The sequence below is a fragment of the Camarhynchus parvulus genome, unplaced genomic scaffold, assembly GCF_901933205.1.
Source record: "Camarhynchus parvulus unplaced genomic scaffold, STF_HiC, whole genome shotgun sequence".
In the NCBI taxonomy this organism is placed as follows: Eukaryota; Metazoa; Chordata; class Aves; order Passeriformes; family Thraupidae; genus Camarhynchus; species Camarhynchus parvulus.
In genome coordinates, this window is record NW_022148545.1 from 12,777 (window position 1) to 34,403 (window position 21,627).

The 21,627-nt window shown below is 54.4% G+C and overlaps 1 protein-coding gene across 1 annotated transcript; it reads left to right on the plus strand.

Moving 5' to 3' along the window:
• Positions 1-99: 99 nt before the first annotated feature.
• Positions 100-21,293, plus strand: PPP1R12C (protein phosphatase 1 regulatory subunit 12C; the record flags this gene model as incomplete). The annotated part of the gene is made up of 19 exons (XM_030970641.1): positions 100-372; positions 1,266-1,396; positions 3,707-3,825; positions 5,206-5,366; positions 7,004-7,102; positions 8,350-8,490; positions 10,834-10,886; positions 10,976-11,171; positions 11,873-11,919; positions 12,022-12,133; positions 12,215-12,260; positions 12,493-12,565; positions 13,129-13,219; positions 14,983-15,090; positions 15,999-16,111; positions 16,732-16,798; positions 17,393-17,497; positions 20,388-20,438; positions 20,790-21,293. Coding segments are annotated over 19 exons (2,073 nt in total), but the record flags the coding sequence as incomplete, so codon positions are not given.
• Between the last annotated feature and the right edge of the window lie 334 nt (positions 21,294-21,627).

Consider the following 21,627-nt stretch of genomic DNA (forward strand, 5'->3'; position numbering starts at 1 on the left):
CCGCGCGCGCGCTCGCGCCGTTGCTATGGCGACCCCGCCCCCGCCGCTTCCGGCCCCGCCCCCTCCCGGAGCGGCGGCCCCGGCCCCGCCATGGCGGCGGCGGCGGCGGCGGCGGCGGCGGCTGCGGCCCGGGAGCGGCGGCGGGAGCAGCTGCGGCGCTGGGAGGAGGCGGCGGAGGCGGCGCCGGGCCCGGGGGAGGCGGCGGCGAGGCCGGGCCCGCCCCGGGTGCGCTTCGAGCGCCAGGCCGAGTTCCGAGCGGTCTGCGCAGGCGCGGAGCTGGCCGAGGCGCGCGCCATGGTCATGGCGCCCGAGGGCGGGGGGCGCGCGCTGCTGGGCGGGGCCAACGCGGACGGGATCAGCGCGCTGCACCAGGTGGGCGGGGCTTGGGGAAATGGGGCGGGGCCTGGGTGACGGGCGGGGCCAACGCGGACGGGATCAGCGCGCTGCACCAGGTGGGCGGGGCTTGGGGAAATGGGGCGGGGCCTGGGCGATGGGCGGGGCAAGGCGGACGGGATCAGCGCGCTGCACCAGGTGGGCGGGGCTTGGGGGAAAGGGGCGGGGCCTGGGTGACGGGCGGGGCCAATGCGGACGGGGTCAGCGCGCTGCACCAGGTGGGCGGGGCTTGGGGAAATGGGGCGGGGCCTGGGCGATGGGCGGGGCCAACGCGGACGGGATCAGCGTGGTGCACCAGGTGGGCGGGGCTTGTTGGAATGGGCGGGGCCCAGGTATCATCATGCTGCAGCATGAGGGTGGGGCCTGGGAAAGGAGGCGGTGCTTAGAGAAAGGGGCGTGGTCAGCTTTAAAGTGACCACCACCTGTGTGAGGTGGGCGGGGTCTGCAAGAAGGGGTGGAGGATTGGAAATGGGGGCGTGGTCAGATTTAAAGGAGCTGTCACCTGTGTGAGGTGGGCGGGGCCTGCTGGAAAAGGCGGGGCTTCATTCGGAAAAGGTGTGGCTTGCTGCACAGGGGGCGTGGCCATGGGAATGTTTGGTCTCCTTGGTGGGTGGGGCCTGCAAAAGGGGCGGGGCATGGCCTGAGGAAAGGGGGCGTGGTCATTGCTGACACCCCATCTGTGGCGGATCAGGTGGGCGTGGCCTAAAGGGGGGGCGTGCTCCGACCACCGGGAGCTGTGGGTGGGTGTGGCCAGCACGGAAGGGGCGTGGCTTCTGTGTGAGCGCCAGCTGTGCCGGCAGTGGGCGTGGTCAGCGAGGCGGGGGCGGGGTCCCTGGGGGCGTCCCCGATGACGTCACCGGTGACGTCACCAGGCGTGCATCGACGAGAACATGGAGGTCGTGCAGTTCCTGGTCGAGAGCGGCGCCGATGTGAACCAGGCCGACAACGAGGGCTGGACCCCGCTGCACGTGGCCGCGGCCTGCGGGTGCCGCCACATCGCTCAGTGAGAGCCCGAAAACACCCCAAAATACCCCTGAAATATCCCCCAAAATATCCCCAAAATACCCCTGAAATACCCCTGAAATATCCCCCAAAATATCCCCAAAATATCCCCAAAATATCCCCAAAATATCCCTGAAAATATCCCTGAAATACCTCTGAAATATCCCCAAAATATCCCCAAAATATCCCCCAAAATATCCCCAAAATATCCTGAAAATACCCTGAAAATATCCCCCAAAATATCCTGAAAATATCCCTGAAAATATCCCTGAAATACCCCTGAAATATCCCCCAAAATATCCCCAAAATATTCCTAAAATATCTCAAAAATATCCCCAAAAATATTGCTGAAATATCCCCAAAATATCCCCAAAATATCCCCGAAATATCCCCAAAATATCCCTGAAATATCCTGAAAAGATTTCCAAAATATCCCCCAAAATATCCTGAAAATATCCCTGAAATATCTCCCAAAAATATCCCTGAAAGTATCCCCCAAAATATCCCCAAAATATTCCTGAAATATCCCTGAAAATATCCCCAAAATATCCCCAAAATATCCCTAGAATATCCCCCAAAAATATCACTGAAATATCCTGAAAAGATCTCCAAAATATCCCCCAAAACAGCCTGAAATATCCCCGAAAATATCCCTGAAATATCTGCAAAATAACCCGAAAATATCTCCCAAAATATCCCTGAAATATTCCCCAAAATATCCCCAAAATATTCCTACAGTATCTCAAAAATATCTCCCAAAATATCCCTGAAATATCCCCCAAAATATCCCCAAAATATTCCTACAGTATCTCAAAAATATCTCCCAAAATATCCCTGAAATATCCCCCAAAATATCCCCAAAATATTCCTACAGTATCTCAAAAATATCTCCCAAAATATCCCTGAAATATCCCCCAAAATACCCCTGAAATACCCTGAAAACATCCCCAAAATATCCCCAAAATATCCCCAAAATATCCCCCAAATATCCGTAAGCTCTCCTTATAGTGTCCCCAAAAATGCCCTCAAACGGCTCCAAAAACACCCCGAAAACACTCGGGAAACACCCAAAACCCCAAACGCGCCCCAAATCACCCCGGGCTCACCTGTGCCCACCTGTGCCAGGTACCTGCTGGATCACGGAGCTGCTGCCATCACCTGTGCCCCCCCTGTGCCCCCCATATCCCCCTGTGCCCCCCAAACCCCCCCTGTGCCCTCCCGGGCTCACCTGTGCCCCCCTGTAACCCCCCCAGGCTCACCTGTGCCCACCTGTGCCAGGTACCTGCTGGATCACGGAGCTGCCACTGTCACCTGTGCCCCCCCTGTGACCCCCCAAACCCCCCTGTGCCCCCCCCCGTGCCCTCCCCAAGGTTACCTGTGCTCACCTGTGCCCCCCCCGTGCCCCCCCAGACTCACCTGTGCCCACCTGTGACCCCCCCGTGCCCCCCCCGGGCTCACCTGTGCCCACCTGTGCCCCCCTGTGCCCCCTGTGACCCCCCAAACCCCCCCGTGCCCCCCCCGTGCCCCCCCAAACCCCCCGTGCCCCCCGGGCTCACCTGTGCCCACCTGTGCCAGGTACCTGCTGGATCACGGAGCTGCCACTGTCACCTGTGACCCCCCTGTGCCCCCCATATCCCCCCTGTGCCCCCAAACCCCCTGTGCCCTCCCAGGCTCACCTGTGCCCACCTGTGCCCACCCCAAACCCACCTGTGCCCACCTGTGCCCTTCCGAGCTCACCTGTGCCCACCTGTGACCCCCCAACCCCCTGTGCCCCCACCCCATGCCCCCCCGGGCTCACCTGTGCCCACCTGTGCCAGGTACCTGCTGGATCACGGCGCTGCCACTGTCACCTGTGCCCCCTGTGCCCCCTGTGACCCCCTGTAACCCCCCAAACCCTCGTGTGACCCCCCCAAGGTTACCTGTGCCCCCCTGTGCCCCCCCAAGGTTACCTGTGCTCACCTGTGCCCCCCCGTGCCCAGGTATCTCCTGGATCACGGCGCGGACGCCGCCGCCGTCACCTGTGCCCCCTGTGACCCCCCAAACCCCCCTGTGCCCCCCCTGTGCCCTCCCAAGGTTACCTGTGCTCACCTGTGCCCCCCGTGACCCCCCCTGTGCCCCCCCAAACCCCCGTGTGCCCTCCCAAGGTTACCTGTGCCCCCCGGTGCCCCCCCCGGGCTCACCTGTGCCCCCCGTGCCAGGTACCTGCTGGATCATGGAGCTGCCACTGTCACCTGTGCCCCCCCTGTGCCCCCTGTGCCCCCCGAAACCCCCCCGGTGCCCCCCCAGACTCACCTGTGCCCCCCGTGCCCAGGTACCTGCTGGATCACGGCGCGGACGCCGCCGCCGTCACCTGTGACCTGGAGCTGCCGCTGGAGGTGGCCGAGGACGAGGCCCTGGAGGAGCTGCTGAGGGCGGAGCTGCAGCGCAGGGGTGGGCGGAGCTTCACGGGTGGGCGGGGCATCGCTGAGGGCGGAGCTACAGCGCAGGGGTGGGCGGGGCTTCCCGGGGTGGGCGGGGCTTCACTGGGTGGGGCTGCTGAGGGTGGAGCTACAGCGCAGGGGTGGGCGGGGCTTCCCGGGGTGGGTGGGGCTTCACTGGGGTGGGCGGGGCATCGCTGAGGGCGGAGCTACAGCGCAGGGGTGGGCGGGCTTCCCGGGGTGGGCGGGTCATCGCTGGGTGGGGCTGCTGAGGGCGGAGCTACAGCGCAGGGGTGGGCGGGGCTTCACGGGTGGGCGGGGCATCGCTGAGGGCGGAGCTACAGCACAGGGGTGGGCGGGGCTTCACGGGGTGGGCGGGGCTTCACTGGGTGGGGCTGCTGAGGGCGGAGCTACAGAGCAGGGGTGGGTGGGGCTTGCCGGGGTGGGTGGGGCTTTGCTGGGTGGGCGGGGCATCGCTGAGGGTGGAGCTGCAGCGCACGGGTGGGCGGGGCTTTCCGGGGGGCGGGGCTTTGCTGGGTGGGGCTGCAATGCAGGGGAGGGCGGGGCTTGGGGCTGGGCAGGGTTTCCCATTGGGTGGGTGGGGCTTTGCTGAGTGGGCGGGGCAGAGGGAATAGGGTGTGGTTCGGAGCGGGTGGGGCTGTGGGTAGGTGTGGTCTGCAAGTGGGTGTGGCTGGGTGTGCTCAGGGCGTGGCCAGGTGTGCTCAGGTGTGCCCAGGTGTGCCCAGGTGTATCTGGGTGTGGTCAGGGCGTGGCCAGGTGTGCCCAGGTGTGCTCAGGTGCAGTCAGGACATGCCCAGGTGTGCCCAGGTGTATCCAGGTGTGCCCAGGTGTATCTGGGTGTGGTCAGGGTGTATCCAGGTGTGCTCAGGTGTGCTCAGGTGCAGTCAGGACATGCCCAGGTGTGTCCAGGTGTATCCAGGTGTGCTCAGGTGCAGTCAGGGTGTGCCCAGGTGTGCTCAGGGTGTATATGAGTGTGGTCAGGGTGTGTCCAGGTGTGGTCAGGGTGCGCCCAGGTGTACGTGGGTGCGGTCAGGTGGTTCCCAAGTGTGCCCAGGTGTGCCCAGGTGTGTTACCTGTGCCCAGGTGTGGAGGTGGCAGCGGCCAAGCGCGCCGAGGAGGAGCGCATGCTGCGGGACACACAGCTCTGGGTGGGGTCAGGTGTACTCAGGGTATATCCAGGTGTGCCCAGGTGTGCCCAGGTGTGTCACCTGTGGTTACCTGTGCCCAGGTGTGGAGGTGGCAGCGGCCAAGCCGCCGAGGAGGAGCGCATGCTGCGGGACACACAGCTCTGGGTGGGGTCAGGTGTACTCAGGGTATATCCAGGTGTGCCCAGGTGTGCCCAGGTGTGTCACCTGTGGTTACCTGTGCCCAGGTGTGGAGGTGGCAGCGGCCAAGCGCGCCGAGGAGGAGCGCATGCTGCGGGACACGCGCCTCTGGTTGGACTCGGGGCAGCTCCGCGATTGTCCCCACCCGGCCACCGGGGCCAGCGCGCTGCACGTGGCGGCCGCCAAGGGCTACATCGAGGTCATGAGGTGACTCCAACCGCGGATTTGGGGCAGTTTGGGGTTTTGGGGATTTTGTAGGATTTTTTAGATTTTTTTAGGATTTTTTGGGGATTTTTAATGGATTTTTTGGGGTCTGTCCCCACCAGGGCCAGCGCGCTGTGCATGGCAGCAGCCAAGGGCTACATCGAGGTCATGAGGTGACTCAAACCGCGGATTTGGGGCAGTTTGGGGTTTTGGGGATTTTGTAGGATTTTTTAGGAATTTTGGGGGATTTTTTGGGGCATTTTCAGGGGATTTTTAATGGATTTTTTGGGGTCTGTCCCCACCGGGGCCAGCGCGCTGTGCATGGCAGCAGCCAAGGGCTACATCGAGGTCATGAGGTGACTCCAACCGGGAATTTGGGGCAGTTTGGGGTTTTGGGGATTTTTTAGGATTTTTTAGGAATTTTGGGGGATTTTTTGGGGCATTTTCAGGGTATTTTTAATGGATTTTTTTGGGTCTGTCCCCACCGGGGCCAGCGCGCTGTGCATGGCAGCAGCCGAGGGCTACATCGAGGTCATGAGGTGACACAAACCGCGAATTTGGGGCATTTTGGGCTGGTTTGGGGGTGCCCCAGGTGATTTTTGTGTCCCCAGGTGATTTTTGGGGTCCCCCAGGTGGGTTTTGGGCTGTTTTGGGGTCACTCTGTGCGTTTTTGTGCCCCCAGGCTGTTTTGGGTCACTTTGTGCATTTTTGGGCTGGTTTTGGGCCCCCAGGTGATTTTTGGGTCACTCTGGGTGGTTTTGGGGTGCCCCAGGCTGGTTTTGGCTGGTTCTGGGTCACTCTGTGCCATTTTTGTGCCGGTTTTGGGTCACTCTGTGTATTTTTGTGTCACTTTTTGCCGTTTTTTGGCCGTTTTTGGGTCACTTTGTGCCTTTTTGTGCCTCCAGGCTGGTTTTGGGGTCCCCCAGGCTGGTTTTGGGTCACTCTGTGTGTTTCTGGCTCTTTTTGGGTCATTTTTGTTCCGTTTTTGGGTCACTTTGTGCGTTTCTGGGCCCCCAGGCTGCTTTTGGGTCACTCTGGCTGTTCTGGGTCACTTTTTGCCGTTTTTGTGCCATTTTTGGGTCACTCTGTGTATTTTTGGGTCACTTTTGCCGTTTTTTGGCCGTTTTTGTGTCACTCTGTGTATTTCTGGCTCTTTTTGGGTCATTTTGTGCCGTTTTTGGGTCACTTTTTGCGTTTGTGGCCCCCAGGCTGCTTTTGGGTCACTCCGTGTATTTCTGGCTGGTTTTGGCTCACTTTGTGCCGTTTTTGGGTCACTTTGTGCCGTTTTTGGGTCACTTTGTGCCGTTTTTGGATCACTTTGTGCCGTTTTTGTGCCCCCAGGCTGTTTTTGGGTCACTTTGTGCCATTTTTGGCCGTTTTTGGGTCACTTTTTGCCGTTTTTGGCCGTTTTTGGGTCACTTTTTGCCGTTTTTTGGCCGTTTTTGGGTCACTTTGTGCCGTTTTTGGCCCCCAGTTTATTTTGGGTCATTTTGTGCGGTTTTTTGGGATTTTTCCGGGGTTTTTGGGTTTTTTGGATTTTTTGCGGTTTTTGGCCCTAGGCTGCTTTTTGACTTTTTCACGGATTTTTAAAAATTTGTATGGATTTTTGCGGGATTTTCTTGAAAGGTTCTGATTTTTCAGGATTTGGGATTGGGGTTGAAATTTGGGGGTTGGGGCGTGGAGGAGGCGTGCCGGCTGCTCTGCGAGCACCTCTGCGACATGAGCCCCCAAAATAACGTGGTGAGAGGTTTGGGAATTTATCTGGGAAATTTGGGAGTTTTTGGGGATTTTTGGGATTTTTTTCAGGGGTTTTTTGGGATTTTTTAGGATTTTTTGGGGATTTTTTAGATTTTTTTTGAATTTTTAAAGGATTTTTTAAAAATTTCGTTTGGATTTTTGGGGGATTTTTTTGAAATGTTTTTCTGATTTTTTCAGGAATTTTTGGGGATTTTTGGGGGATTTTTTTGGTGATTTATTTGGGGATTTTTTGAAAATTTTTGGGGGGTTTTGGGGTGTGGAGGAGGCGTGCCGGCTGCTCTGCGAGCACCTCTGCGACATGAGCCCCCAAAATAACGTGGTGAGAAATGTTGGGAATTGATTTGGGAAATTTGGGAGTTTTTGGGGATTTTTGGGATTTTTTCAGGGGATTTTTTGGGTTTTATTTGGATTTTTTAGGATTTTTTGGGATTTTTTTTTGAATTTTTAAAGGATTTTTAAAATTTTTATTTGGATTTTTCTGGGATTTTTTTTGAATTTTTGAGGGATTTTTTTGGGGTCCTGTTGGGGATTTTTTGGGGATTTTTTTTGGGGGGGGTTGGGGGATTATTGGGGGGTTGTTTTGGGGTTATTTTGGGGTTTTTGATGGGACATTTTTGGGGTGGTTTTGGGGGATTCTTGGGGGGCGGTTTTGGGGTTATTTTGGGGCGGTTTGGGGGATTGTTGGCGCGGTTTTGGGGTTATTTTGGGGTTATTTGGGGTTATTTTTGGGCGGTTTGGGGTTATTTTGGGGTTATTTTTGGGTTATTTTTGGGGGTTATTTTGGGGTTATTTTGGGGTTATTTTTGGGCGGTTTTGGGTTATTTTGGGGTTGTTTTGGGGGATGATTGGGGGGTTATTTTGGGTTATTTTGGGGTTATTTTTGGGCGGTTTGGGGTTATTTGGGGTTATTTTGGGGTTATTTTTGGGTTATTTTGGGCGGTTTGGGGTTATTTTGGGGTTATTTTGGGTCAGTTTTGGGGTTATTTTGGGGGATGATTGGGAGGTTATTTTGGGGTTATTTTAGGTTATTTTGGGGTTATTTTGGGGTTATTTTGGGTTATTTTTGGGCGGTTTTGGGTCAGTTTTTGGGTTACTTTGGGTTATTTTGGGGGATGATTGGGGGGTTATTTTGGGGTTATTTTGGGGTTATTTTGGGTCGGTTTTGGGTTATTTTGGGTTATTTTTGGGCGGTTTTGGGTCAGTTCTCCCCGCCGTGTCCCCCCGGGCAGGGGCAGCGTCCCTGTGACCTGGCGGACGAGGAGACGCTGCCGCTGCTGGAGGAGCTGCAGCGGCGCCAGATCCACGTGAGCCCCCAAAACGCACAGATTCACCCCAAAAACTGCACAGAAAATACCCCAAAAACTGCACAGAAATCACCCCAAAAACTGCCCAGAAATCACCCAAAAACTGCCCAGAAATCACCCCAAAAACTGCACAGAAATCACCCCAAAAACTGCCCAGAAATCACCCCAAAAACCGCACAGAAATCACCCCAAAAACAGCACAGAAATTACCCCAGAAATGCACAGATTCACCCCAAAAACTGCACAGAAATCACCCCAAAACTGAACAAAATTACCCCAAAAACTGCACAGAAAATACCCCAAAAACTGCACAGAAATCACCCCAAAAACTGCACAGATTCACCCCAAAAACTGCCCAGAAAATACCCCAAAAACTGCACAGAAATCACCCCAAAAATGCACAGAAATCACCCAAAAACCGCGCAGAAATTACCCCAAAAAATGGAAAGATTCACCCCAAAAAGTGCACAGAAATTACCCAAAAACTGCACAGAAATCACCCCAAAAATGCACAGATTCACCCCAAAACCACAGAAATTACCCCAGAAATGCACGGATTCACACCAAAATGTGCAGATTCACCCCAAAACTGCCCGGATTTACCCCAAAATCACCCAAACCCCCCCAAATGCTCCAATTCAGACCAAAATCACCCAAATTCACCCCTAAAACGCCTCAAAACCACACGGATTTAGCCCAAACACCCCAAATTCAGAACAAACACCCCAAATTCACCCCAAAACCCCCCAAATCACCCCAAAATCCCCCAAAATCCCCCAAAAATCCCAAATTCACCCCAAAATCCCCCAAATTCACCCCAAAATCCCCCAAATCACCCCAAAATCCCCCAAAAATCCCAAATTCACCCCAAATTTTGCCCCCCTCACCCCCCCCAACTCCTCCCAAAAGGCCCCGCCAAATCCTCCCCAAAATCCCCCAAATCAGAAGACCCGGGGCCACCCCCAAAATCCCAAATTCACCCCGAAATTGTGCCCCTCCCCCCCGGGCCACTCCCCGCAGGCCCCGCAAACCACCCCAAAATCACCCTGAAGATCCCCAAAAATCCGGAGGCAAAATCACCCCAAAAATCACCCTGAAAATACCCCCAAAATCCCCAAAAATCCCCCCCAAAACACGGGAATTACCCCCAGCAATCACCGACGGTGAAAACCAGCCGCAAAATCACCCCCAAAAATCACCCAAAAAAACCCCCAACGAAAATCACCCCCTAAAAGTACCCCTGAAACAACGAATCCCCCAAAAATCACCCCCAAAACGGCAAAATCACCCCAAAAATCAACCCTGAAACACCCGGAATTACCCCAAAAATCACCCCCCAAAACTGCCAGAAAATACCCCCCAAAAATCTCCCCAAACCGGCAAAGTTATCCCAAAAATTACCCCCCCAAAACCACCCCAAAAACCACCTGGAATTACCCCAGAAATAACCCCTGAAAATAGCCCCAAAATAGCCCCCAAAACCCCCAGAAAATACCCCCCAAAAATCCCCCGAAACCGGCAAAATTACCCCAAAAAATCACCCCCAAAACACCCGGAATTACCCCAAAAATCAGCCCCCACAACCGGCAAAATCACCCCAAAAATCACCCCTAAAAATCCCCCAAAACCCCCAGAAAATACCCCCCAAAACCCCCCGAAACCGGCAAAATCACCCCAAAAATCACCCCAAAATACCCCAAAAAACGCAAAATTACCCCCCAAAAATCCCCAAAAACCCAGAAAAACCAAAAATCCCCAAACCGAAAATCACCCCCTAAAAATCACCCCCAAAAACCCGAATTACCCCCAAAAACTCCCCAAAACCCCCAGAAAATACCCCCAAAAATCCCCCCAAAACACCCGGAATTACCCCAAAATTACCCCCAAAAACCCCCAGAAAATACCTGCCAAAAATTCCCCAAAACCAGCAAAGTTATCCCAAAAATCACCCCCCAAAAACCCCCCAAAACTGCCAGAAAATACCCCCCAAAAATACCCCAGAATCAGCAAAATTACCCCAAAGATACCCAAAAAATAACTCAAAAAATTACCCCCAAAAATCCCTCAAAAATACCCCCCAAAACCCCCGAAATTACCGCAAAAAAATCCCAAAAATACCCCCAAAACCCCCAGAAAATACCCCCAAAAATCTCCCAAAACCGCCAAAATCACCCCAAAAATCACCCCTGAAATTACCCCAAAAAATCCCCCCAAACCTCCCAAAATTTCCCCAAAAATACCCCAAAAAAATCCCGCCCAAAAAACCCCAAAAACCTCCCCAATCCCCCCCTTGGACTCCTAAAATCCTCTTTTTTTTTTTTTCCCAAAATCCCCGATATTTTGCCCAAAATGAACTTTTATTTTCCTGTAATTTCCATTTTTGCCCAAATTTGCCGTTTTTCGCCCCAGAATCTCGGTGTCGCGCCGCAGCTCCCGGGAGAAGCCCCCAAATCCCCATTTCTGCCCCTAAAATCCCCGGTTTTTCGCCCAAACCGAAGTTATATTTTTCTCTATTTCCGTTTTTGCCCAAAATCTCGGTTTTTCGCCCCAGAATCTCGGTGTCGCGCCGCAGCTCCCGGGAGAAGCTGACGCTGCTGCAGGCCCGGGAGCGGGTGGGGGAGGGGGCGCTGCCCCCCCCCCTCAGCCCCCCGGGCGGGGGCGGGGCCGAGAGCGACGAGGGCGGGGACAGCGAGGGGGAGGGGCCGGAGGGGGAGCCCCGCCCACCGCGGGCCCCCCCACAGCCGGGGGTAGCGGGGCGGAGGGGAGGGGCCGGAGGGGGAGCCCCGCCCACCGCCGGGGGAGCCCCGCCCACAGCCGGGGGGTGAGCGGGGGGCGGGGCCGGAGGGGGAGGGGCCGGAGGGGGAGCCCCGCCCACAGCCGGGGGAGCCCCGCCCACAGCCGGGGGGTGAGCGGGGGGAAAATGGGGAAACTGGGAAATTGGGAAAAATGAGGGAAAACAGGGAAATTGAGAAAACGGGGAAATTGAGAAAATGGGGAAAAATGGGGAATTTGGGGGAAAAACTGGGAAATTGGGGAAAATGGGGAAATTGGAAAAAATGGAGAAAAAACTGGGAAATTGGGGAAAAACGGGGAAATTCGGAAAAATTGGGGAAAACTGGGAAATTGGGAAAAATGGGGAAATTGGGGAAAAACAGGGAAATTCGGAAAAATTGGGAAAAACCGGGAAATTGGGGAAAAACTGGGAATTTGGGGGGAAAACGGGGAAATTGGGAAAAATGGGGAAAAAACGGGAAATTGGGGAAAATGGGCAAATTGGGGGAGAAGCGGGAAATTGGGAAAAATTGGGGAAAACTGGGAAATTGGGAGAATTGGGGAAAATGGGGAATTTGAGTGGAAAAAAGTGAATTTTGGGCGGGAAATTTTGGTTTTTATTTGTGGGTCTCTCAGGAGGGGGCGTGGTCTCTCACCGCCCCTCCCCCCTCCCCAGATCCCCCCGAGGCTCCGCCCCCCAACGGCCCCGCCCCCCCGCTGCCGGTAAGGCCCCTCCCCCTCCCTCCATTCCGGGGCAAAGGGGCGGGGCCCGGGCGTGGCCCCGCCCCCACCGCCCCCCCAGCCCCCCCCCGGGGCTCTCTGCAGGTCCGGCTCCCTGGGGGCGTGGCCAGGCCCCGCCCGGGACACGCCCCCCGCCCAGGCCCCGCCCCCCGTGCGCCGCTCCGCCTCCTCCCCGCGCCTGCAGGCTCCGCCCACGGTGAGACCACGCCCCATTCTGGTTTAGACCACGCCCCTTTGTGTGCTCGGCCACGCCCACTTACGGCCCCTCCCCCCGCAGGGTCCGGAGCCCCCGGCCGCCCCTCCCCCACCCAGAGACCCCCCAGGTGAGAACGGGGGAGGGGGAAAATGGGAGGGGCTTAAAATTCAAAAGGGGCGGGGCTTAGAAGGGTTTAAAATGGGGAGGGGTTTGAAAGAGGGAGGGGCTTAAATCAGGGAGGGGCTTAAAAGTAGGAGGGGCTAAAATGGGGAGGGGCTTTAAATGGGGAGGAGTTTAATTTGGGAGGGGCTATAAGGGGAGGGGCTTTTCTAGGGGGAGGGGTTGAAGGGGGCGGGGCTGACGCTGGTGCCCCCCCCCCAGCCCCCGCCCGCCCGCCGCCCCCCGGGACCCCCCCGAGCCGAGGGTGCGCAGGTGAGGCCCCTCCCCCACCCCGGGACCCCCAAAACCGCCCCAAAAACCTCGGTGGGGTCCTCAGAATTCTCCATTTCTGAAATCTCCCCAAAATCCCCTGAAATTCCCCCAAAACTGCCCCAAAATCCCCTCAAATCCCCTCAAATTCCCCAAACTGTCCCAAAATCCCCTCAAATTCCCCCAACCCCCCCTAAAATCCCCCAAAATCCCCCAAAATCCCCATTTCCTTCCTCAAACCCCCCAGAATTTGCTTTTTTCTCCCCAAAACCCCCAAAATCCCCTCAAATCCCCCAAACCCCCCCCCACACAAAAACCCCGATTTTTCTTTCCGTTACTCCCCAGAAATCTCAGTTTTACCCCCAAATCATTGGTTTTCCCCTGCACGCACCAAAATCTGATTTTTTCTTCCCCAAACTCCCCTCAAACCCCCCAAAATCCCCATTTTCCCCCAAAACGTCCCCAAAATCCCATGGGATCCCCCAAGAATCCCGTGTTTCCTCTCCATGGCTGGGATTTGGGGGATTGTCCCAAAATCGCCGTTTTTTCCCCCAAATCCCGCCCAGGCCGTTCCAGCCCCCAGCCCGGGACGAGGAGTCGGAGTCGCAGCGCAAAGCGCGGAGCCGCCTGATGCGGCAGGCGCGGAGAGCGACACAGGTGGGACCCGAAACTGCCAAAATCACCCAAAAACTGCCCCAAAACTGCCCAAAATCACCCCAAAAACTGCCCCAAAAACTGCCAAAATCACCCCAAAACGACCCAAAATCACCCCAAAAACTGACCCAAAAACTGCCCCAAAACTGCCCCAAAATCACCCAAAAACCTGACCCAAAAACTGCCAAAATCACCCCAAAAACTGACCGAAACCTGCCAAAATAAAAACACCCCCAAAACCCCAAAACCCGCCCCAAAATCACCCAAAAAACTGCCCCAAAAACTGCCAAAATCACCCCAAAAGCTGCCTAAAAAATGACCCAAAAACTGCCAAAATCACCCCAAAAACCGACCCAAAATCACCCCAAAAACTGCCCCAAAAACTGCCAAAATCACCCCAAAAAACTGCCCCAAAAACTGCCAAAATCACCCCAAAAAGTGCCCCAAAAACTGCCAAAATCACCCCAAAAACTGCCCCAAAATCACCCCAAAACCCAACCCAAAATCACCCAAAAAACTGCCCCAAAAACTGCCAAAATCACCCCAAAAACATCCCTGAATTCACCCCAAAACCTGCCCAAAAAATGACCCAAAATCACCCCAAAAACTGCCCCAAAATCACCCAAAAACTGCCCCAAAAACTGCCAAAATCACCCCAAAAACCGACCCAAAAACTGCCAAAATCACCCCAAAAACCGACCCAAAATCACCCCAAAACCCGACCCAAAATCACCCCAAAACCCGCCCCAAAACCTGCCCAAAAACTGCCCCAAAACTGCCCCAAAATCACCCAAAAACCTGACCCAAAAACTGCCAAAATCACCCCAAAAACTGCCCCAAAAACTGCCAAAATCACCCCAAAAACTGCCCCAAAAACTGCCAAAATCACCCGAAAAACATCCCTGAATTTAACCCAAAACCTGCCCAAAAACTGACCCAAAAACCGCCCCAAAATCACCCAAAAAAGGGCCCCAAAAACTGCCAAAATCACCCAAAACTGCCCCAAAATCACCCCAAAACCTGCCCCAAAACTGCCAAAATCACCCCAAAAACTGACCCAAAATCAACCAAAACCTGCCCAAAAACTGCCCCAAAAACTGCCCCAGAATCACCCCAAAAACTGCCCCAAAATCACCCTGATGAGGCAGGCGCGGAGAGCAACCCAGGTGGGACCCAAAAACTGCCAAAATAACCCCAAAAACTGCCCCAAAATCCACCCTAAAAACACCACAAAATCCTCCCTAAAAACATCCCAAAGTCACCCCCAAAAAGCCCCAAAATTACCCCAAAATCCCCCCAAAAACTGCCCCAAAATCCCCCCAAAAATGCCCCAAAATCCACCCTAAAATCCCCCCAAAAACTGCCCCAAAATCCCCCCAAAAACTGCCCCAAAATCCACCCTAAAAACACCCCAAAATCCCCACAAAATCACCCCCAAAAAGCTCCAAAATTACCCCAAAACTGCCCCGAAATCCCCCCTAAAAACACCACAAAATCACCCCCAAAAAGCTGCAAAATTTCCACAAAATCCCCCCCAAAACTGCCCCAAAATCCACCCTAAAACCGCCCCAAAATCCCCACAAAATCCCCCCAAAAATGCCCCAAAATCCACCCTAGAAACACCACAAAATCACCCCCAAAAAGCTCCAAAATTACCCCAAAAACTGCCCGAAAATCCACCCTAAAAACACCCCAAAATCCCCCAAAACTGCCCCAAAACGTCCCCGATTCACCCCAAAATCCCCGTGACCCCTGAATGACCCCAGGGCGTGACCCTGACGGAGCTGAGGGCGGCGGAGCAGGGGATTGGCCGAGCCGCCGAGGGGCGTGGCCAGGAGCAGCCAATCAGGGACGAGGGCGGGCGGGAGCCGGCCGTGAGTGTTTGGGGAGAATTCGGGGAAATTTGGGGAAATTTGGGGGAAATTTGGGGAAATTTGGGGGGAAATTTGGGGAAATTTGGGGGAAATTTGGAGAATTTGGGGGAAATTTGGATAATTTGGGGGGAATTTCTGGAAATTTGGGGGATTTGGGGGAATTTTGGGGAGAATTTCAGGGATTTTGGGGGGATTTGGGAAAAATTCGGAGGAATTTGAGGGAAATTTGGGGAGAATTCGGAGGCATTTTGTGGATTTTGGGGGGAATTTTGGGGAATTTGGGGTCTCAGGGGGTCCTGAGGGGGATTTGGGGAAAATTTATGGAATTTTGGGGGAATTTGGGGAAATCTGGGAGGATTTGGGGGGATTTTGGGGTTTTTTGGGGAAAGTTCGGGAGATTTTGAGGGAATTTGGTGTTTTGGGGGAATTTCGGGGATGTTTTGTGGGGGTAATTTTGGGGAGATTTTGGGGGGATTTTGGTGTTTTCTAGGGGAATTTTGGGGATATTTTTTTGGTTGTTTTTGGGTTTTTTGGGGGGATTTTTGGTGGTTTTTAGGGGAATTTTGGGGATATTTTTGGTGGTTTTTGGGGAATTTTTGGGGGAATTTTGGTATTTTTTAAGGGAATTTTAGGGATATTTTTGGTGGTTATTTTTGGTGTTTTTGGGGGATATTTGGTGGTTTTTAGGGGAATTTTGGGGATATTTTTGGTGGTTATTTTTGGTGTTTTTTGGGGGGAATTTTGGTGTTTTTTGGGGGGATTTTGGGGGGTAATTTTGGTATTTTTTAGGGGAATTTTAGGGATATTTTTGGTGGTTTTTGGGGATATTTTTGGTGTTTTTTGGGGGGATTTTTGAGGGAATTTTTGTGGTTTTTGGGGTCTCTCTCCCCTTCCTCACCTCCCCCCAGGACCCCCCCCGGCTCCCCGCCCCCCCCGCCCAGGTGCCCCCAGGTGGGTCCGGCCCCTCCCCCACCGCGGCCTCGGAGAGCAACGGGCCCGAGGAGGCCCCGCCCCCCCCCAGGTACGGGGGCTGGGGGGTTTGGGGGGTCCTGGGGGGTCCTGGGGGATTTGGGGGAACCTGGGGGGGGTTTGGGGGGTCCTGGGGGGGTTTGGGGGGTCCTGGGATGGTTTGGGGGGTCTGCGGTGACTTTGGAGAAATTTGGGGGAATTTTTGAGGGAATTTTGGGGGGTCCTGGGTTGGTTTTGGGGGGGTCTGGGGTGAATCTGGGGGTCCCGGGGTGAATTTTGGGGGTTCCTGGGGATTTTGGGGGGGATTTTGGGGGTCCTGATGTGATTTGGGGGGGATTTTGGGGGTCCTGATGTGATTTGGGGGGGATTTTGGGGGTTCCTGGGGGGATTTTGGGGGTCCCGTGGTGCCTCTGGGTGGATTTGGGGGAAATTTTGGGGTCCTGGGGTGAATTTGGCGGAATTTTTGGGGGGGTGTGGTGGAATTTTTGGGGGGAGTTTGGGGTGGGGGGGAATTTGGGGGGTCCTGAGTTGGTTTGGGGGGCGCTGGGGAGAATTTTGGGGAAAATTTTGGGGTCTTGGGGTGAATTTTGGGGATGTCTGGGATGATTTGGGGGAAATTTGGGGGAATTTTGGGGGTCCTGGGATGATTCCCAAGCCTCCCCTCCCCCACAGCCCCGCCCCCGCCCCGCCCCCCAACGGGCTCCGCCCCCCGCCGGCCCCGCCCTTCGATTACCAACAGGTGAGGGGGAGGGGCTTGGGGAGCTCCCCAAATTCGGGGATTTCGGGGGGATTTTGGGCGTCCGGGCGGAATTCGGGGAGAAATTTGGGGAGAAATTTGGGGAGAAATTTGGGGTTTGGGGGATTCGAGGGGCGTTTGGGGAATTTGGGACAGTTCGGGCAGATTTTGGGGGAATTCTGGAGATTTTGGGGAACTTCAGGGAGAATTTGGGGATTCTGGGGGGATTTGAAGGATTTTGGGGTTAAATTTGGGGATTTGGGGGGATTTGTAGGATTTTGGGGTTAAATTTGAGGGAATTTTGAGATTTTGGGGGCACTTGAAGGATTTTAGGGTTAAATTTGGGGATTTGGGGGGATTTGAAGGATTTTAGGGTTAAATTTGAGGGAATTTGGGGATTTTGGGGGGATTTGAACGATTTTGGGGTTAAATTTGGGGATTTGGGGGGATTTGAAGGATTTTAGGGTTAAATTTGGGGATTTTGGGGGTAATTTTTGGGGGTAATTTTGGCATGGGGGAGGGGATTCTGGGGCTCCCTGAGTTCGGGGGGGGGTCAGGTGGGACCTGCCCCTCCCCCCCCCCTGCCCCCCCCCCCAGCTGTTCCAGGAGCTTTGGGTTGAAAACGAGCGGATTCGGGAGCAGCTGCAGGAGGCGGAGCTGGCGCTGACCCAGAGCCGGCTGGAGCTCGAGAGGGTCACTCAGGTCAGGGGTCACGCCGGGGTCACGCCGGGGTCACACGGGGGTCACACGGGGGTCACCCACGTCAGTCGTCACTCAGTGGTCACTCAGTGGTCACTCAGTGGTCACTCATGGTCACTATCACTCAGTGGTCACTCAGCATCACTCATGGTCACTCTGGGTCACTCTGGGTCACTCTGGGTCACTCTGGGTCACTCAGGGTCACTATCAGTCATTGGTCACTCAGGAGCACTCATGGTCACTCAGGGTCACTCAGTGTTCACTCAGGGTCACTATCAGTCATTGGTCACTCATTGGTCACTCAGGAGCACTCATGGTCACTCTGGGTCACTCTGGGTCACTCAGGGTCACTCAGTATCAGTGGTCACTCAGTGGTCACTCAGTGGTCACTCGGTGGTCACTCGGGTCACAGGGGTCACTCAGGTCAGCGGTCACTCATTGGTCACTCAGATCAGCGGTCACTCATTGGTCACTCAGTGGTCACTCAGGATCACTCATGGTCACTCTGGGTCACTCATTGGTCACTCAGTGGTCACTCATTGGTCACTCAGTGGTCAGTGCCCAGCGCTCACTCCCTCCCGGGCGGGCCTCAGTGGTCACTCGAGTGGTCACGAGTGCCCAAAACCCCCCAAAACCACCCCAAAACCACCCAAAACCACCCAAAAACCACCCCAAAACCACCCAAAACCACCCAAAACCACCCAAAAACCACCCAAAACCACCCAAAACCACCCAAAAACCACCCCAAAAACCCCCAAAACCACCCAAAACCAAAAAAACCACCCCAAAACCACCCAAAACCACCCCAAAAACCACCCCAAAACCACCCCAAAACCACCCCAAAACCACCCAAAAACCACCCCAAAAACCAACCCCAAAACCACCCAAAACCACCCCAAAACCACCCCAAAACCACCCCCAAAACCACCCCAAAAAACACCCCAAAACCCCAAAACCACCCAAAACCACCCAAAAACCACCCAAAACCACCCAAAACCACCCCAAAACCACCCCAAACACCCCAAAAACCACCCAAAACCACCCAAAACCACCCAAAACCACCCAAAACCACCCAAAAACCACCCAAAAACCACCCAAAACCACCCAAAACCACCCCAAAAACACCCCCAAAACCACCCCAAAACCACCCAAAAACACCCCAAAACCACCCCAAAACCACCCAAAAACCACCCAAAAACCACCCAAAACCACCCAAAACCACCCCAAAACCACCCAAAAAACACCCCAAAACCACCCCAAAACCACCCCAAAACCACCCAAAACCACCCCAAAACCACCCCAAAACCACCCCAAAAACCACCCCAAAAACCACCCAAAAACCACCCCCAAAACCACCCCCAAAACCACCCAAAACCACCCAAAACCACACCCAAAACCACCCAAAACCACCCAAAAACCACCCCAAAACCACCCAAAAACCACCCCCACCAAGAACCCTTCACATTCCCCCACTCTTACCTCACATTTCCCACGCTTTCTCCTCACGTTTTCTGCTTTTTCCCCTCACGGCCGCCGCCATTTTGCTCCCCTCACATTTTCCCGCCCTTTTCTCCCCTCACGTTTTCCCTCCATTTTCCGTCACATTTCTGCCATTTTCTTCCATTTTCCCCTCACGCTTTCCCCCTCTTTTCTCCCCTCACATTTCCTCTTTTTCTTCCCTCATGTTTTTCCTCCATTTTCCCCTCACATCTCCTGTCCTTTTCCCCTCACCTTTCCCTCCATTTTCCCCTCACGGTCGCCGCCATTTTGCTCCCCTCACGTTTCCCTCCATTTTCCCCTCACATTTCTGCCATTTTACCCTCATATTTCCTGCCCTTTTCCCCCTCACACTTTTCCCCCTTTATCCTCTCACATTTCCCACATTTTCCCCTCACATTTTTGCCATTTTTCTCCTCAGATTTCCCTCCCTTTTACCCCTCACCTTTCCCTCCATTTTCCCCTCACGGTCGCCGCCATTTTGCTCCCCTCACGTTTTCCCGCCCTTTTCTCCCCTCACGTTTCCCTCCATTTTCCCCTCACAATTCCCCCCCTTTTCTCCCCTCACTTTGTCTCCTTTTTCTCCTCATGTTTTCCTAGCATTTTCCCCTCACATTTTTGCCATTTCCCCCCTCACATTTCCTTTTTCTCCTCACATTTCGCCCTTTTCGCCCCTCACATTTCCCTCTTTTTCCCCTCACGTTTTATTCCCATTTCCCCCATTTTTCTCTCATGTTTCCCACCACTTTTCCCCTCACATTTTTGCAATTTTTCTCCTCACATTTCCCTCCATTTTCTTCTCATGTTTCCTCTTTATCCCCTCACACTTTCCCCCACTTTTCCCTCACGTTTTCCTCCATTTTCCCCTCACAATTCTCCCCTTTTCTCCCCTCATGTTGCCTTCTTTTTCCCCTCATGTTTTTCTGCTATTTTCCCCTCATCTTTCCCTCCCTTTTCTCCTCACATTTCTCACCATTTTCCCCCTCACGTTTCCCCCCTTTTCTCCTCTCACATTTCCCGCCTTTTTCCCCTCACATTTCCCACTTTTCCCCTCACATTCGTGCCATTTTTCTCCTTTTTCCTCCATTTTCGCCTCATGTTCGCCGCCATTTTCCCCTCACGTTTTCCCGCCCTTTTCTCCCCTCACATTTCCTTTTTCCCCCATGATTTTTCCCCACATTGCTCTCCATTTTCCCCTCACATTTCTCTCCATTTTCCCCTCACATTTCTCTCCATTTTCCCCTCACATTTCTCTCCCTTTTCCTCTCACATTGCTCTCCATTTTCCCCTCACATTTCTCTCCCTTTTCCTCTCACATTGCTCTCCATTTTCCCCTCACATTTCTCTCCCTTTTCCTCTCACATTTCCCTTTAAATCTTCCCCTCGTTCCCCCCAGGAGCGCCGGGCGCTGGAGCTGAAGGCGGCTGAGCTGGAGGAGGAGCTGAAGGTGATTTTGGGGTGATTTCAGGGTGAATTTTAGGGTGGTTTGAGGTGATTTTTGGGGTGGTTTTGGGGTGATTTTGAGGTTGGTTTTGGGGGGGTTTTGGCGTGTTTTCAGGGCGGGTTCAGGGTGATTTTGGGGGTGGTTTCAGGGTAGTTTTGGGTGGTTTTGGGGTGATTTTGAGGTAGTTTTGGAGTGGTTTTGGGGTGGTTTCAGGGTAGTTTTGGGATGGTTTTGGGGGTGGTTTCAGGGTAGTTTTGGGATGGTTTTGGGGGTGGTTTCAGGGTAGTTTTGGGATGGTTTTGGGGTGTTTTTTGGGTGATTTTGGGGCGGTTCTGACCCGCGGACCCTTCCCAGGCCCTGTCGGACCTTCGGGCCGACAACCAGCGGCTGAAGGACGAGAACGCGGCGCTGATCAGGGTCATCAGCAAACTCTCCAAATGACCCCAAAACCCCCCAAAAAAACCCCCAAAACCCCCCCAGGACCCCCCAAATCTGCCCCCCAATCTGCCAAACCTCCCCGCGCGGGGCGGAGCCAAACGCACCAGGGGCGTGGCCAACAGGAGTGGGTGGAGCCAATAAAAGGGGGTGTGGCCAAAGCTGGAGGGGCGTGGCCATAACGGGGCGGAGCCAAGTTAATTGCACTGAGGTAAAGCTGCCAAAGGGGTGTGGCTAAAACGGGGGCGTGGCCTGTGCGCGCCAGGCCCCGCCCCCACATCTCCCCGCATGCTGTTCATCCAATCAGACCGCAGGGGGCGGGGCCTCCTCGCACCCCGCCCCTTCTGCCATCCCTCCCCCCCCCCGCGAATATTTTTGTGAAAAAAAAGAGGAAAAACAAAAAAGAGGAAATAATAAATAAAGGAAAACCGTGGGGGAGGGGCGCACAGGAGGCGTGGCTTTTATCTTTTTTAATATTTTTTTATGTAAATATATTTGTAGAACTCTGTAGGTACAAATTCCCCGCCCCACCCCCACCCTGACCCCTCCCCCACCCGCCCATAACTCCAACCCTTTTTTTTTTTTTTTTTTTTTTCGGTTTTTTTTTGTTGTTGTTGTTGTTGTTTTTGTTTTTCTTCTTTATTCTGTCCAAAAAAAGCTTAAAAAAGAGAAAAAAAGGAGAGGGGAGGGGGGGGGGGGAAAGAGGGGAGGGGGAGGGGCGATTTTACCTGCAGAGAGACGAGCGGGGGAGGGGGGG